Source organism: Falco biarmicus, chromosome 4 (assembly GCF_023638135.1).
Source record: "Falco biarmicus isolate bFalBia1 chromosome 4, bFalBia1.pri, whole genome shotgun sequence".
Taxonomy (NCBI): domain Eukaryota; kingdom Metazoa; phylum Chordata; class Aves; order Falconiformes; family Falconidae; genus Falco; species Falco biarmicus.
In genome coordinates, this window is record NC_079291.1 from 112,478,542 (window position 1) to 112,494,201 (window position 15,660).

The window sequence follows — 15,660 nt, forward strand, 5'->3', positions numbered from 1 at the left end:
ATGTAGGAAGAGATATCCAAAAAACTTGCAGTGAACAGTGAAAGCCATTTTTTCATTTCTAGTTTCCCTTGAATGTCAGATTTTCTGTTGCTGCACTTCTGAAAGAATAACAAAGTTCTGTAGCTTCCCCCCCCAGTTATCTTATTACTCAGAATAGTGACCACAGATCACAAAGCAATGTCAGCTGTATCTCAGCCCATCTGCAAAGCAGATCTTGCCAGTATTTATCTTCACTGACAAGAGATTTGAATATTCCCTGCAGGCTCCAGACAGTTTGTCTGTGGCCTCTTTATTACAACTGTGAGACCACATTTCATAATCAGAATTTGTTAGTTCAAAGTCTAAAATCACAAATAACCGAAGATGTAGGTTCTTGCTCAAAAAATGTCGACTTGTTTAGAGTTTTTTGGTCACATACTGTTGACTTCAGTTGTTTTCTACTTCTTTTGCCGGTCACCATGACTGATAAGGAATGGGGCGGGGGGATGGGGCATTAGTAACTATTCCCTTCCTCAGGTGAAATACAGCATATTTCTTTGGTTTTGAGCTTAGCAGATTTTAAGTAAATCACATTAACAGAAGTGCAGCTTTGTATGTCACATAGATTTAGGCAGTATTCAATAATTTCTGAAGCATTTCACATACCTGAAACATCTGTGCTAAAATTAATTAGTTTCTATAAGCTTCTGGAATAACAAAGGAGAAAAAAAACAGTGCCAGCAACACTAGCTTACCTTGTGAGGAGGATAAAGCAGCAAATGCAGTTTATGGCATGTTGATATTTAATCTCTCTTTAGTATCTCATCACCCAACATATACAAAGTGGTTTTCCTAATTATTTTCCATCTAGGAGTTACTCACGTGTAAACTTTGAGAACAAAATCCTTCTCTTCTTTTATTTCAGAGATTGACTGAAGTACATCCATGATGCTCAATACTGCACAGCCATAGGGGCGACGATAGTGTAAATGAGGGGGCCCTTTTTTTGAATCATTTAGCAACATGCGACCTAAATTAACAGAAATTTAAGAGGTTAGAGATTCACATGTAGCCATTCTGTCTATTCTATCCTATTATCCCTCTGAGTGTGCATACCTACAGCAAGTTTCAACTACACCTTGCAGTCTTTCCTATACTTCTGTATTGAGTCTGGCTGAGATGGAGTTTATTTTCGCCCCAGCAGCCCTCACGGCGCCGTACTTTGCATTGGTAGCTAGAAAAGGGGATGATAACACAGTGGTGTCTGGGCTACTGTCAAGCAGTGCTTGCACAGCGTCAAGGCTGTCTCTCCAACATTCCCCTCTTACCAGCAGGCTGAGGGCGGGCAAGATTTTGGGAGGGGACACAGCCAGGATGGCCGACCCAAACTGACCAAAGGGATATTCCACACCATACGACACTTGCTCAGCAATAAAAGCTAAGAGAAAGGAGATGGGGCATTTGTTATTAATATATCTGTCTTTCGGAGCAATGACTACATGTACGGAAGCCCCACGTCCAGGGAGGTGGCTGGACATCGCCTGCTGGAGGGAAGTAGAGAGTAAAACTTTTGGTTTTGCTTTTTTCCTTGGGTAGGGTCAGGTCTGAGCACTCTGCATCCTTTGGATAGCTCTGTGCAAGCAGCCAGGAGAACCTGGAAAGCAGCAATTGTATGCTGCTGAATGCTGCGCTGCAAGCGTGACAGGTACTGCTGCTAGCGCTCCTTTTGGCATCAGCAGCCAGAAGGAACACCCGAGAGGCGTGACAGCTCCCCTGCTCCTCTGTTGTACAGGATCTCCCTAAACTTGAGTGTGGGTGCTTGGGAGCACCACAGACTCCTACAGCAGAAAACAGATCTCTCTCTCTCTCTCTGTATATTTGTCTAACAGCCTCTGATTTCCTAGATGTGAACAGCCAGGTATACTGATGCCCTGCCCTGTAAACCAGCTATATATCCTCAGTAAAGACACCTCATTTGAAATTTTGGAACATTAAACCAAAAGCTTTTTTATTTCCTCCCTCCTCCTCCTCCAACTGTGGTTTTTAATCAAGTATTTTGTTTCAGACTGAGAAAAAAAAACTTGCTGTTAAACAGTCATCAACAACTTTGTAACACTGAGCTACATATGGTCTGAATACTAATCCCAGCAGACAGGCATGGTCTATGACTGAGTTTTCTAACTGGTTAAATTGTAATGTCAGTTAATTAAAACATACATTTAAAAATACTGTAAAAACATTGATAATTATATATATATTAAGCATTAAATCATACTATACCTATTCGAATTACATGGGCAACTATGTACAAATCTCTCTTCATGTCCTTGCTGCTGAGATCCTAAAAGATTTGAAATAATATATATATTAAGAAAGAAGACATTGCATTTCCAAATTAAGTGCCTTCAAACTCCCACGAACAATAATAAGGACTACACAGTATTGGTCTCCATTCATTTAGCTCCTCCATCTTTAAATAGGAGAAAGTAGTATTATTTCTAATTTACAGACAAGAAAAATAAAGTATAGAAGGATTCTATTTGGTTCAAGTGTCCTTCAAAAGGAAAAGTAATTAAGGATTCTGACTCCACTGACTAATGATGCTGTATCAAAAATCTGGCAAACATTTTATATGTTCATTTAATCCTTAATTCAAACACGTAGTAAATTTAAACCCCTAAGTTACCTCACGTGCAAACCATTCTGGCTTCCCTCACCCCACTCCCTGACTGCAGGTCCCAACACCTGCCTCTAACCCTGTTCCTTTGGTTCTGCTTTTATTTTTTGGCTTTTGATTTCTCACTGCGTAGTCTTAGTTTCACAAGATGGCTCTAGAAAAAAAATTGCAGTGTGACTGTCAGAATTTAGATAAAACTTCAAGTGCGTTTGGACCTAGTCTCCATTTTACGAGTGGATAGGTGCAATTCTGCACACCAAGCAAAAGTCTGAAGACAAAAAAAATGTAGAAGGCTGTATATTTTAATGCTTTTAAATGTGCAGCATCAACCCTGTTTCATATATGTTCATTACATTATGAGAGCAGCAAGGCAGCGCGTCGACCATGCACAGCATGTATGGGCTCTACCTGTAAGGGCTGGTGGGAGCCCAGGGCAGCTCGTTCATAGCTGAAGTCCAAAAGCAGCGCAGGCTGCGTGCAGACCACTGACTGGAGATGCTCCCTGCCCCATCCTCACCGCTGAAACATGGCAGGGCATTAGCAGGGGAGCATGGTAGATGCAAAGGGCCACATTCTAATGGTTTAGCGACACAGATGGTCACTCTTACATTTAGGACATTTGAAACAGTGGTACAGTATTGGAAAACCTAAGAAATAAACTCAGTTTTAAAATACGGTAGTTGCTTAGCAAAACACAGGACTGTAATATCTCCCAAAAGTTATTTTTATGGCAAGCAACTAGAAACACGGACAAAGAATCTGAAATTCCATGTCACAGAACAGCAGATCAAAACTTTTAAAAACGAGCTTGAAGAACCACCAAAAAATGGGAAAAGGAGAACCTACAGAAGAGTAAAAGGAAAGCTGAAGCTAATGAAGCCTTTTTTGTCTTGAATTATTGACCCTGTAAAGTATTATTGACCCTGACAAATATTTAATAATCAAGAAAAATTAAGAAAATACACATAGAATACTTTTCAATAGTTCATTACCGTGGCATTTTGCATTCACATGTTAGAAGCTGTCTTAACTGCAATTTCCTTGGCATGTTGTATTTTTTTCTGATAACATTATAAACAAAGATCAGCTTCTAAGACATTCCCCCCTCTTTTTGTTTTGGTTGTTGTTGGTTTTTTTTTTAATTAGAGGAAAGATCTAAGAACTCTTTCTTCCTAAAAATATTAGCATTCTTCAAGTTTTCCTTATGTTACTAATCTCCAAAACAAGAACACTTTAAAAAGTTAATATGTACTGTGAGAATATTCAGTCACGTTTCAGACTCTGATGCAAAAAGGGCTGTTTGTGCTCTATCGCAACAGCTGCTGCCTCTTTCTCAGCTCTACTGTGTTATCATGTTATTGTTATGTACTGACTTCTGCCACACAGCCCCCAAATTCTCCCCCCCAAAAAAGGGCATCGCTCCAGTCATTTCTCAGGACAAGAGCAACTGGAAACACAACACGATTAATGTATTCTTCCTAAGAAGGTGGGAGAGAGGAGAAGTGTGTACGCATGCGAAAGAGAAACACCCAAAACGAAGGTTTTAGCTCAGTTACTGTTGTTCACTTCACTCCTCCCCTTACACTGATACAACTGCCATCACTTCACATCTTTCTAAAATGATTTTTTTTTCGTTTGTTTGTATAAAATGTTTTCAACAGAAGGCTTTTGAAAAACAGCTCTAGGGCTTTATATATGACTTTATAAACAACTTGAGATGATGGCTATGTGTGCATGTTTTTTCACTTTTTTTTCCTTTTTACTTGAATAAAGATGTCCATGCCAGCATTAACAGTCACTTCTAAAACACAGAGTTGTGTGGGGAGAACAACGCTGGTGTATTGGCTGTCTACCACTAAACTTCTTTTGAAAACACAATGCAAAAATCAACTGGAAAAATCTCAGATTCAGACAAGATCTTTTATTTTTCTTTTTCAAAAACCACACAACTAAGTGATATTAAAACCACTGTAAAAGAGAATAATGCAATTTTTATATAAAGAGTGAAGGAAATTTTAAACTGTGGCTATTCAAGTTGTCATTCCTAGTCTGAACCAACTTAGTGTATTAAAAGTTGTATTTTGCTGGAAGCTAAAACATGAACCTTAAGTCACACAGCAAATCTCTTTCCCGTGTGACTTGAGAAACCAAATCTCAAAAACTATGATGGCAATGCACATAAATGCTGAACTTCAGGTTATAATGACACATAGCACAATAAAATCTGGGCATAGTGACTGAGAACTAGGCATAAAGAGGATTTATTCTAAAGGAGAAGATTCAGTCCCTTTCAGATAGCGTTATATTGCTAAATTACAGCAGGCAAGTAATAAATCCACGGCTGTATCGTCTTACTCCATTTAAAAGGAACACTGTATTTCCCTGGGCAGCATATGCAGAAAGTTGCAAATATGCTGTTTGGTATGCTTACCAGCAAGCAGATCATGTCTCTCTGAAGCCAAAGAATTAAGCTATATAAATCTTCCTTAGCATTTTCTCTTCAAGTCTTATTTTGCTGCTGCATGAATAAGGGAACATAATTTCTAGGCTTTCTTCATCACCTAACATACCAGTGTGGCATATGGTAGGCTTTATCTTGCGTGTCTTGGAGGAATCGAAGTTCCATGATAAGAAGGGATTTGACATAGTTTTAATCTCAGTAGTGCCTGACAAAAAGTTCAAAAAGCAAAAAAACTTGGAGGTAGTGCTTAATACTCCAGAAAGGAATAAAATTTTGAAAATTTCTATGATTTCACAGGGGGAATTTTATTATACTACCGGATTACTGGTTCTAATTAACAGCAATTTAGAGAATGACTTTTTCAAAGGGCAGCTGTCAGAATATCAGAAAACGGTAGGGCATGAACATATTGATGGGTTCACACTTTAGTTGCTTTTCAATTTCACAAAAACTATACTGTGTCACAGTCAAAAGACAAAAAATGTGGGCCCAGATGGCCTCATATTTCATTTTGTACAGCAGAGGCTTTTTACAAGACAAGAAATTCTTACTACGACATGGACTAAACAACCAAACCCCCAGCCTCTGTGAGGAAGTTTTCAGATAGCTTCTTTGCAAAGAATCCATGCACATGACTCGGGACCCAGAAGAGGACAAACTCTTATTTATTATTTGCTTGCATGCAATGTAAGGAAATCAATTTCCAGAAAGGTGTTCTTGGGGCTGCGTCCTCAGGGGGTTTATTTCCCACATCCTTCCGAGCTTCTTAAATGATACTGGTTGATAAACAAAATAATTTCATAATAATTCTAATTGCATGGCTTTTTAGAAAATCACCCTTAATTTTTTTCCCCCATACTGAGCATGGAAAAGACTTACTCCATAATAATTGTTTTTCTTTACAATGCTGGTTTCTATAAAGGTCTAACTGTATGTTACAGAAACTAAATACCAACACCCCCAGAACAATGGAATCAAGGATACCTGACTGCCAGTAATTAGCTGTTTAAACAGCTTTACTGAATTCAGTTGCTGACCTCATAGGCCACAGAGAGTAAGGTATTAAGCAAAAACCAGCAAGCTTATACTGTGTAATTACATTTTAATTTAGACACAGGAATGTTTCTGAAGTGTGCATAGACTGAGGTTTGCTTGAGTGAGCTCTGATCTTCAGAGGATGCAGGTTCCTACCTTTGGCGTGATATGACAGTGGATCTAAAATGAAAACCTAGGTAATTTTGATATCTAACACATGGAGACAGCTAAACCCCTAAAAGCTACAGAGTGAAAAGACAGGGATACTTTGAATTAAGATACAGGGCTTCTTGCCTCTGGGAAAGATTAGAGTTTTAGAAAGATACTGCAGGGTGGTGGGGGAGGGCAAGGACACAAATAAATAGATTTAAAGTCAAGACTAATACAAACTTGGGAAGAAACCTGAAAATCAGAGAACTATTTTATTTTTGAAGCATTTCATAATCAAGAAATTATGATGATAGAACCATTGCAGATAAAATGGTTATTCAAAACCCTATTATTTGTTGCTCCTTTGCTACATACTTTGGAAAGTTCTTTGAATTCATTGGTGAAAAATATTCTATCAGAAGTGTACAATTTTTTGCACAGATTATTTTCCTGTTACCATAATTCCTGTTATGTAGAGCATACATTCTGCCAGAAAGAGGGAGAGACGGTAAGTCTAAGCACCTCAGAGAGCCGATAGTGCAGCAGCTTTGGTATTTTTGTATAGTTAAATGGAAAGGGGGCTTGGGAGTGATCTCTGGTCAGGATAGGTGCGACAGAGCAGCACACGTCTGCAGCACTTGGGGCTGGCCTCTTCTAGACTAGGCTGGCCTCGTTCATAATATGCAGCAAGTCTCTTCTGGAACTATGTTATGCCCCTGGCCATAGCCTATCACTACTCTTTTTGTTTTTTTGAAAGTGTTTTGCAGGTCACTGGAGCTAAATTGTTTCATGCTGCACAACAGGGTGTAAAACAGGACAGTTGTTACAGGACCCTAAGTAGTGTGGCATTGGTGGGGGCGGGGAAGTTTGCTGGTGAAAATCTTTTTAAGAATTATGAACCTGAGAGGCCAGAAGGTGCCAAACTTGATACAAACCAGTCTGTGCTGCCTTTTGGGAATAATCCATAGAGCAATTATTAATTCTACACTCAACCTTTTTGCGTGATCCAGACACCAGCGCTGACAAGTGCCCCCAGACACCTTTCTCTTAAAAGAGAAATACACTTGCTCTTGAGTTATCAACAGTGGAGTCATCAGTGCCAACAGCAATACTAAGACACCGTTACCTCTACTGATGTTTTATCAGCTGGTAGCACTTCACTGACAGTACCAAACCCAAAACTGCTACTGATGTCAGCATCAATGTCTATGCTATTTTTGGATTGAACTGTATCTTTTATATCCAGATAGAGGCAGAACTGAGCATCCTTAAATCTGGATATATATGCTCTGTTCCTTAAGAGGAGAAATTCGTCTCTCTTCTTACAGGAGAAAAGGGAATGGTGGTGGGCACCATGCCTATTTCAGTGTCCAGCCCTGCTTGGCCTTCAAGGGTTTCTTTGCCAGAACTGAAGCTTGTACCAAAGCTGTCTGCCATCTTTTTTATTCACTGGAGGTAAAAATACTTCTGTCAAAGAGCTTCCAGCATGTGCAATAGCTAAAGGTGAGTCACGATGGAAGGTGTTTATCACACTTGGGATCTGAAATTCCTTATAGTTATTCTGTGATGAGCTGTTAAGTTTCAGTGCCTCTAGATTTCCATATTCTTTCTGAGAGAAGTGGCAGATAAAATTATGGTCTGACACATGATTCTGAGGCAATTTTTTACAGAACTTAAGACCAGTGCAGAATGGATATTAAAGCCCAAGTGTTTTGAAACTCCGATTTTGGCATAACCTAAACTATGAAACAAGATGGTACCTAGGTGAGAGGTGAGTATGAAGAACTAAAAGGAAGTAAATCTTAGTTGGCTATTTCACACCCAACTGAGGTATCATCTGGTAGGAGCCAGATGGGTACTACTTATCCTGCCTTTCTGGCACAGATGGTTAAAAATAGCTGGTACAGTTGGTCATATCTGCTCTGCATCAGGATGGGGTAGCTATTTGCACAGACCTGCCATAGAAACTTAGGAAGTCACAGTGTTTCCTTTACTACAACCAACTCTGCAGCTTAGCTTGCCTGCTGCTTCTGCAGCACATCCCGGTCTTTCTGCTCCGTCACACCCCCTGTGTTGCTGGCCTGGGAGGCTGCACCATATGCCTGGAGAGGCAACACAGACTCTAGAATGGGCCATGGCAAAAATCCATTTGGAGAATTTTCTGTTCTGCTCTCTGTGTGTTGTTGTAGTTGTTTGTCTAACTTTGATTCTGAAAAAGTGCCTTGCTTTATGTTCAGGCCAACACAGCTTTTTCCTGTGCCCTGTTTATCTAAGGGCATAGTACATGCAATAAAAATATTCAAAATTTCAAACTATAAGCAGGAAAAAATGCATTTAAAAGGAAGTACTTCAGAATATTTACTTAACCATAAAAATTACTTAGAAGTATGTCCATTTGCTTATGTTAACATTTAGTTATAAACATAAAACTTAGAAACAGCTTTCTTTCTACTCAACACATTGGAAAGGAAGAATGAGGGTTTTTCCCCTCAGAGTGATCACATCTAAAATCATACTGCTGTAACGGAAGGAGAAAGGGAATGGACACGTACCGTGAAAAGCGCACACATTCGGTCTATCTTCTCCGGATTCCTGGGGCCTCCGTTCTTGTTTAACCTCACCATAAACCTCTCACTGAAAAGCAAACAACGTTAAAAACAATAAATACGAGTTTCAGGTACACACTTCAAAATGAAAATACAGGTAGATATGTTTGGGGGTTTTAAAAGATGTGCTAGGTATTATAATTTTTTTTTAATTCTGGAAGCATATGAAACAATATACACTGATCTACATACAGTTACATGAAATCGCATAGAAGACTTTTAATAGCAAGTAGCCTACATGTGAGAACATGTGTTGATGCATATTCATGATGTAACAGCATTCAAAATAATGTGACTATATGAAGCACAGGATTTGAACACATTACAACTAACCACTTCAGGCAAAGCTCACGCGCAGTTGCTGATGTGTACAGTGCCTTTGGTAAAACTGAGTTCATTAAAATCCACTCAAAACTAAAAGTAACAAGAATACCAATTAAGCAATCTCCTTCAACATATACTATCCATAGAAGTAGTACACCAATTCAAACACATTAAGATTCAATTGGTAGAACTGCTTATCAATCAAATTAAACAGTCCTTTTATCAGCAAACCCAGCATGTATAGCCAGACTGAAAATAAATAATCCTTACTATGGATGGTAAGCCATGCACATTGATACTATTTCTTAAGACAGACAGAGAATTTATGTCTACAAATAAATCAGATGAATAATTTATTCACTAGATGTGCGACAACACACTAAGTATTGACCAGTATTTTCTTCCTACAGATTCATAGAAATAAAGCAAGAACACATCATTAAATCTTCTATTTACATTTCCATTATATCACAGATCCTTTCAATTTTATCCAGTATGACTGTATCAACTCCAGTAACCTTTGACTAAAAAACATCTTCCAGCATATTATTCACTGCTGGTATGAAAAATATAAATATGTAGAGTACACACTACTCCCGTTGGTAGCTTGCTTCAAAAGGCTATTCACCCCTCCTGTTAAACCCCACGGGTTAACATCAGCTTGGAGATGTTTGGGTTTGGTGCTTAGCCACTGCTTTTTGTTACACTCTCTTCTGTATGTTAAAGAGCCCTTTAGAAAAGTTAGTTTCTTACAGCTAGTGATATCAGTCATTAATTACATTATGTAATCAAGCACCTCTCCAAACAAGTAAGGAATTTAACACTGTTAAGATATTCAAGAAAAAGTGTTGGAAGCATTTTATAGAACTTACCCATAGTGCAATTTTTCAACACAATTTCATGAACAGATCTAAAAGTCTAGGTTTGTAACAGTCCACTACTGGTACCACCTATGCCATGAATACAAATACACACATATATGAAATCAAGTCCCTCCTAATCCTAATTTATCAAACATCGCATATTAGCCTTTTTACTACAGCATTATGTTTGTGAGTTCATTTGAATCGACCTGTCCATTACAAATACTGATAGATTTTCAGAATTGCCACTTTTGCGGGAATCGTCCCTAATTCTGTAAGCATGACTCATACATCTTGTTATACACCTTTGCACATTTATTTGTTTAAGTTTTTCTTGCTAAGCCATCTAGATGCTTTCTGGCTGTTTTACTCTTCCTGTTACTCACTATTACTCCAATCTCCATGTATCCCACAACCTCATTCAGCAATAATTTTTAATTCATTTGTAGCAGATGCTTATAACCTTGGAGATTGCTAACACGCCCCAAAGAAACCCACAAGACACTGGTATTTGATGATTCTTCACCTACAACTACTTTCCAAGATGTCAATGAATAAATTAATGTCTTAGCAAATGCTTTAATGACATGGTATAATCTAATCTTTTAGTAAGAATTTTATGACGCAGTAAGTGGAGTGCAGTACAATACTACAACTACAGTACATTACAGGAAGTTACAACAATACTACGTCTTCATAGTTACTTCTACCTAATACATAAATCACAAAAAATGAAGTCAGAATTTTCAAAATAAGACCTATATTCAATAAAACCACATTAATTACATTCTTAACCTTTACCATTAACTCAGTCCTGTGCCCATTATTTTGTTGGTAACTAGCTAAAGGTTGTGCAAACACATAAGCAGCAAGAAACCCAAGCAGGATGGCCAAAGTGGTTGCTTCTCCCAGCTGTTTGCCTGAGTTATTTGTTGCTCCTGCAAACAGGTCACACAAAGAGGCCCTCCAGCACTACCTGAGCGATTACATTTTAGAACTCTAAATATTAAGATAAACTGAAACAGGTGTTAAGTTTAGTGGCAGTTGCAGTTGCTGGCATTCAGCTCTCCCTACTCAATGAACTTCAGAAGAGGAGCAGGCAGGACAGTTACAGTGATGCCCACAGGTAAGCTCTGGTTAAAACAGGGAATAAACCAGAAGGTAACTTTTATACTATCAAGTTCCAAACAGGAACTTTATATCACTAACATGCTTTATATCACTAAAACTATGTAGTAATTCAAAGAGATATTAACTCATGGCCATGTTCTTTCCATGCTGCAGCAATAAACATCAATATTTCCAATACCTTCAAAAACACTGCTCAGGGAGAATCTAATTTTAACAAATCCATTTAATTTTAATCCTTGAACCAGTTTAATTGTAAAACCTTTCATTTAGAAAGATTAGGTCATAACATACACTTTGTTTCTGGTACAAGTATAATTTGTAAAACATGTCTCCTTCCATAAAGAAAAGTAAATTTTCTTAAAGAAAATAAAAAATTGTCATGACCTACAGAGCTACAGAATTTAAAACTGAACTTGAAACAATGGTAATTAAATGATTATAGTTTATTTGTTAAATGTAACTTTGCCAACACTCGCTACTAGTACACTGAAAAATAATTACTGTGCCTTATGCATATTAACCATGCCCTATTTTTAAGGCTAAGAGCATAAAATGGATCAGTACTACACCAACAAAATCTCTGGCAAAGTGTTCTTTCGCTTCTGCTGCTGGGACTATAATCTGGCCACCAAACAGGGGTGCAACAGCTGAACACAAAGCTAACACATGCAGCCTAAGACAAGGAGGAAACAAGACAGCAATCAGCCTGCCAGTTGAAGATTATGAGCAACATAAATCATGCCTGCAGGGAAAAATGTAGTCACTGGTGAAGATGTCCATCCAAAACCACAGTGTAAACCAAAGCTGGCTCACTCATATTTGATTGCAAATCCCTGGAAGTTGCTATACCCTATACAATAAACACCTGGAGTATCTTCACTTTCATTGCAGTGGTCAGATCAAGGCTGATTCTCTTAATTCGGAGGATGACTGATGTTTTGAAGGGAAAACAAACCAGTAGCAGAGCACCACACCAAGCCCTTTTGTGAGATGAAGAATTATTTACAGAAAAGGAGAAGATAAATTTGGAAGTGTACTGCTGACTAAGAGTATTTTCAAATTCTGGGATAAAAATACAGGAACTGTATACTACCATCCAATATTATAGAACCAGAAGATGCTGGTCCACAGCTAAAGATAAATGGAGTTGATGGTCAAAATAGACAAGTCATAACCACGGCCCTCCATATGAAAGGTCTGCCCTACCCTACAGTCCCGTCTCCAGCAACGTCCAGCAATGGATAATTAGGGGAAAAAATAGAAGATTGAAGAAAGCATGTGGTAATGCTCTGCTGTTGTGTACTATCAGCTTACACCAAAGTGAAGCTCAAGAAGAGCAGTGATATCTTTGAGTTTAATAGTCCTGGATATACTGAACCCAGGAAAATATTCAGGCTGCTACGCTTAAAAGATTCTGACCAGCCATTTACAGACTTACTATTAGAGAATGAACTCTACAGTAATATACGATATACATATGTGCTACACAAATGCACATATATATGCATTATATAACATAAGAATCTAAGAATTAAAACTCATTAAATAGACGTTCTTCAAGAAATAATTTTAATTGCTCTTTTACCTCCACTGATCTCAGTAATAATGTTACATACTGTATTTTAAACCTCCCCTAAGTGTTAATTTTTGAACTACCAACATAGGTTTTCTTTGAGAAGTTATTTCAGCACTAATGAGCACTTCATTTTCACAGCTGAAGTTGAATACAATACTGTCTGCCATAGGATCCTGCGCAGGCTGCCCCTCCGACAATGGCAGAGAAGGGACTGTCAAGTCTTTCAGCTGAGGTGTCTATTTATACTTGATTCATTACCAGAAGTTGCATTGCTTAGTCTGCTTTCAAAACATCCAAAGAGAGATATTCTGCAGTCTCATTTGATTGCCTCTTGCAAGGTTTTGCTCCATTAACAATGGGAAATCGTTTAAAATTTGCAATTCACCTTTTTTTTTTTTTTTTTTTTTTTTGTTACAGCCACTGAGAAAACCTGGTTCTTGTCCCCATACTCCAATGCTCTGCAAAAAATGATCCAGACCAGCATCTTTTTCACCTGGCTATTCATCAGTTGTCCCCTTATTCCAGCACCACCTCAATAACCACCTTTAAATTAATACCTTTAATTTCTTATCCTCCCTTGAGTCCTCTTGAATTTGTGTCACTAAATAATTAAGGAGACTTTGAGGCAACCGCAGCATGTGAGAACTGTGGAACACGAAGAGGCATTCTGTCAAAGGACAGACCAACACGACAACGAGGATGAAAAGACGGCAGTGCTAACAGGCAGTCTTAAAAGACTAAGCCACCTCAGGTTCTCCCACCTTTCCTTGCAGGTCATTTCTCACCTCCAAAATGTCTCTAATCTTTGGTATTACTTTTCAAGAACAGTTTACAGAAACTAGCCTAAATACTCCCCTGAGGTCTCACTAGTGCTGATAATTTTAGTATGTCCTGGAATGGGACTTGAACTTTTTTACACCGTTGACCCATATGATGAACTATGCTCCCCATTTTACAACTGCAGATTTATTCCTATGTCAAAACAAACCAGGAAGAATAACCTTGTTTTCAGTGATCTGAAGACCCACTGCCTTCAGCTATTATTACAGATCTTTTTTTAGACAGATACACACATTTACAGTCAAATATAATGGGAATTCAGTCACTTAATTTCTTATTTTGGGAGCTGCTTCCTTTGAAGGAGTTCAGTCTTCTCTATGTCTATTCCTCAAGCTTATCTTCTGCACAAAGACAAGAACATGCACAGCACCTAGACAACAGTAAGGCACAGTTTAGTAAGACCAAAACACCAAATCTGAATAAACTCCATATGGAATTAATTGCCTGTGTTTGTATGCTTTAAGCATTATTCTTATTACAATTGAATATGCTCTGTTTTCTTGAAGAAAACAGATAGACAATACTCTGTTAAAAAAACCCTTCAAATACATCATAAGGAAAACTTAAAAACACAGCAGTTACAACTGCCAAATGAGCGGTGGAAATGAAGTATGGGGAGGTACTGAGCATTTGATACAATCCGTCTGTTTGATCAAACTACTATCAAAAAAATAAATCAATTCATTTTCAGCTATTCTGAAAATACACCAAAACCAGTTCTTTCTTGCATAAAACCAGAGATAAGAAATGCACCAAAACAGAGAAAAGAATTAACATTTTACCTTGTTGAGTTCAGTCCTAAGACGTGCCACACCAGTAGCAGTACTTTAAACAAAACTTTACTTATTCCTCTTGCTCCTACATGCTATAAGCAGTCTTCAATTACTCTAACTGCAAGATCTCCTCCTGTGCTAACTCACATCATAGTGAAACCACCTCTTGTGCAGCAATAAGTTAGGTTTTACAATCACTTGCATCATTATTAATTGCTAAAGCTACTCAAATATAAGAAACATTGCTCTGATAAGCAAAATCAAATAGGTTCTTGTTCTTTTACTTGAAAAGAAGAAAAATGAAAGGAGCATAGTGTCTCACTTCTTGGCTTCCTTTAACTGTCTGAAAAGCAGGACCATACTGAACTGGCATCTGTTTCTGCAAAAAGGAAGGAAGCAATCAATGGTTTGGGACATTACATTTTCAGCATGAAGGAAGGGGCAAACAGGGACAAAATTTACTGTTGGGTGAGCAGGAGTGGCATTATGCCTGCGGGGAGGTTTTGTTGTTGAGGTTATTTGTTTGTGGGGCTTTTTGCATAACGTGAAGATGACAACAAAAGCCCTGGCAAAGCGCTTGGAATTAATTAGTAAGCTCCCTTGTACTAACCCATTGGTGGGTTTAGTGTGGGGTTGCGAGGCAAAAATTCTGACTGCCTATCAGTTTATGAATGTAGGTACAACATTAATAGATGCACAGTGCCAGAGCAATGGTAGTCTGTAGAGAGTCCGCAGATCCATTTTTGGATTTAATTAAAAACTGATGATAAAAGAACATGGATTTTAAAAAGATATAAAAATCTTTAGCAATGTATAGGAGATTAGTTTTCTGAAGCAGAAATGGCAACACATTAGGGCATCAATCCACTTAAGCATAAACCTCACATCTTGTACCTTTCCCTTGCCTCAAATAACACTTTGGTAGCCATTTCTCCCAGAAACAAATGTCTCTTCACCCTTTCCATTTCAATATGCCACTAAAAGGGAAAAGGTGCAAATCTGTTCCCTCATTTTTCTTACTTTCCTCAGTCCTTCTTCCTTCCTTCCAGAGAACAACTAGGGCAACACTGAAAAACCTCAAGATTTTTACAAACAGCTCAGTCCTTTCTCAAAAGCTGTATCTAACTGGGTTTTCTGAAACTAGCATTTGAATGATCCCTTCTAAGAATAATTGTTAGCTTTAAAATATATAATGGTCCCGTGACATCTGTACCTGTGCATAGGGAAAAGGGTCATACAGTCGTG

At 38.2% G+C, this 15,660-nt stretch overlaps 1 protein-coding gene across 12 annotated transcripts in view; it reads right to left on the reverse strand.

The window, feature by feature from the left end:
• Positions 1-15,660, reverse strand: part of DOCK3 (dedicator of cytokinesis 3) — a 225,308-nt gene that overhangs the window by 99,399 nt on the left and 110,249 nt on the right. For all 12 annotated transcript variants that reach the window (XM_056337656.1, XM_056337652.1, XM_056337658.1 and 9 more), the window contains exons 10-12: positions 8,855-8,936; positions 2,260-2,320; positions 862-1,009 (exon numbers count right to left, since the gene is read on the reverse strand). In XM_056337656.1, coding sequence (XP_056193631.1) covers positions 862-1,009; positions 2,260-2,320; positions 8,855-8,936 — 291 coding nt within the window. The remainder of the gene's footprint in view (positions 1-861; positions 1,010-2,259; positions 2,321-8,854; positions 8,937-15,660) is intronic.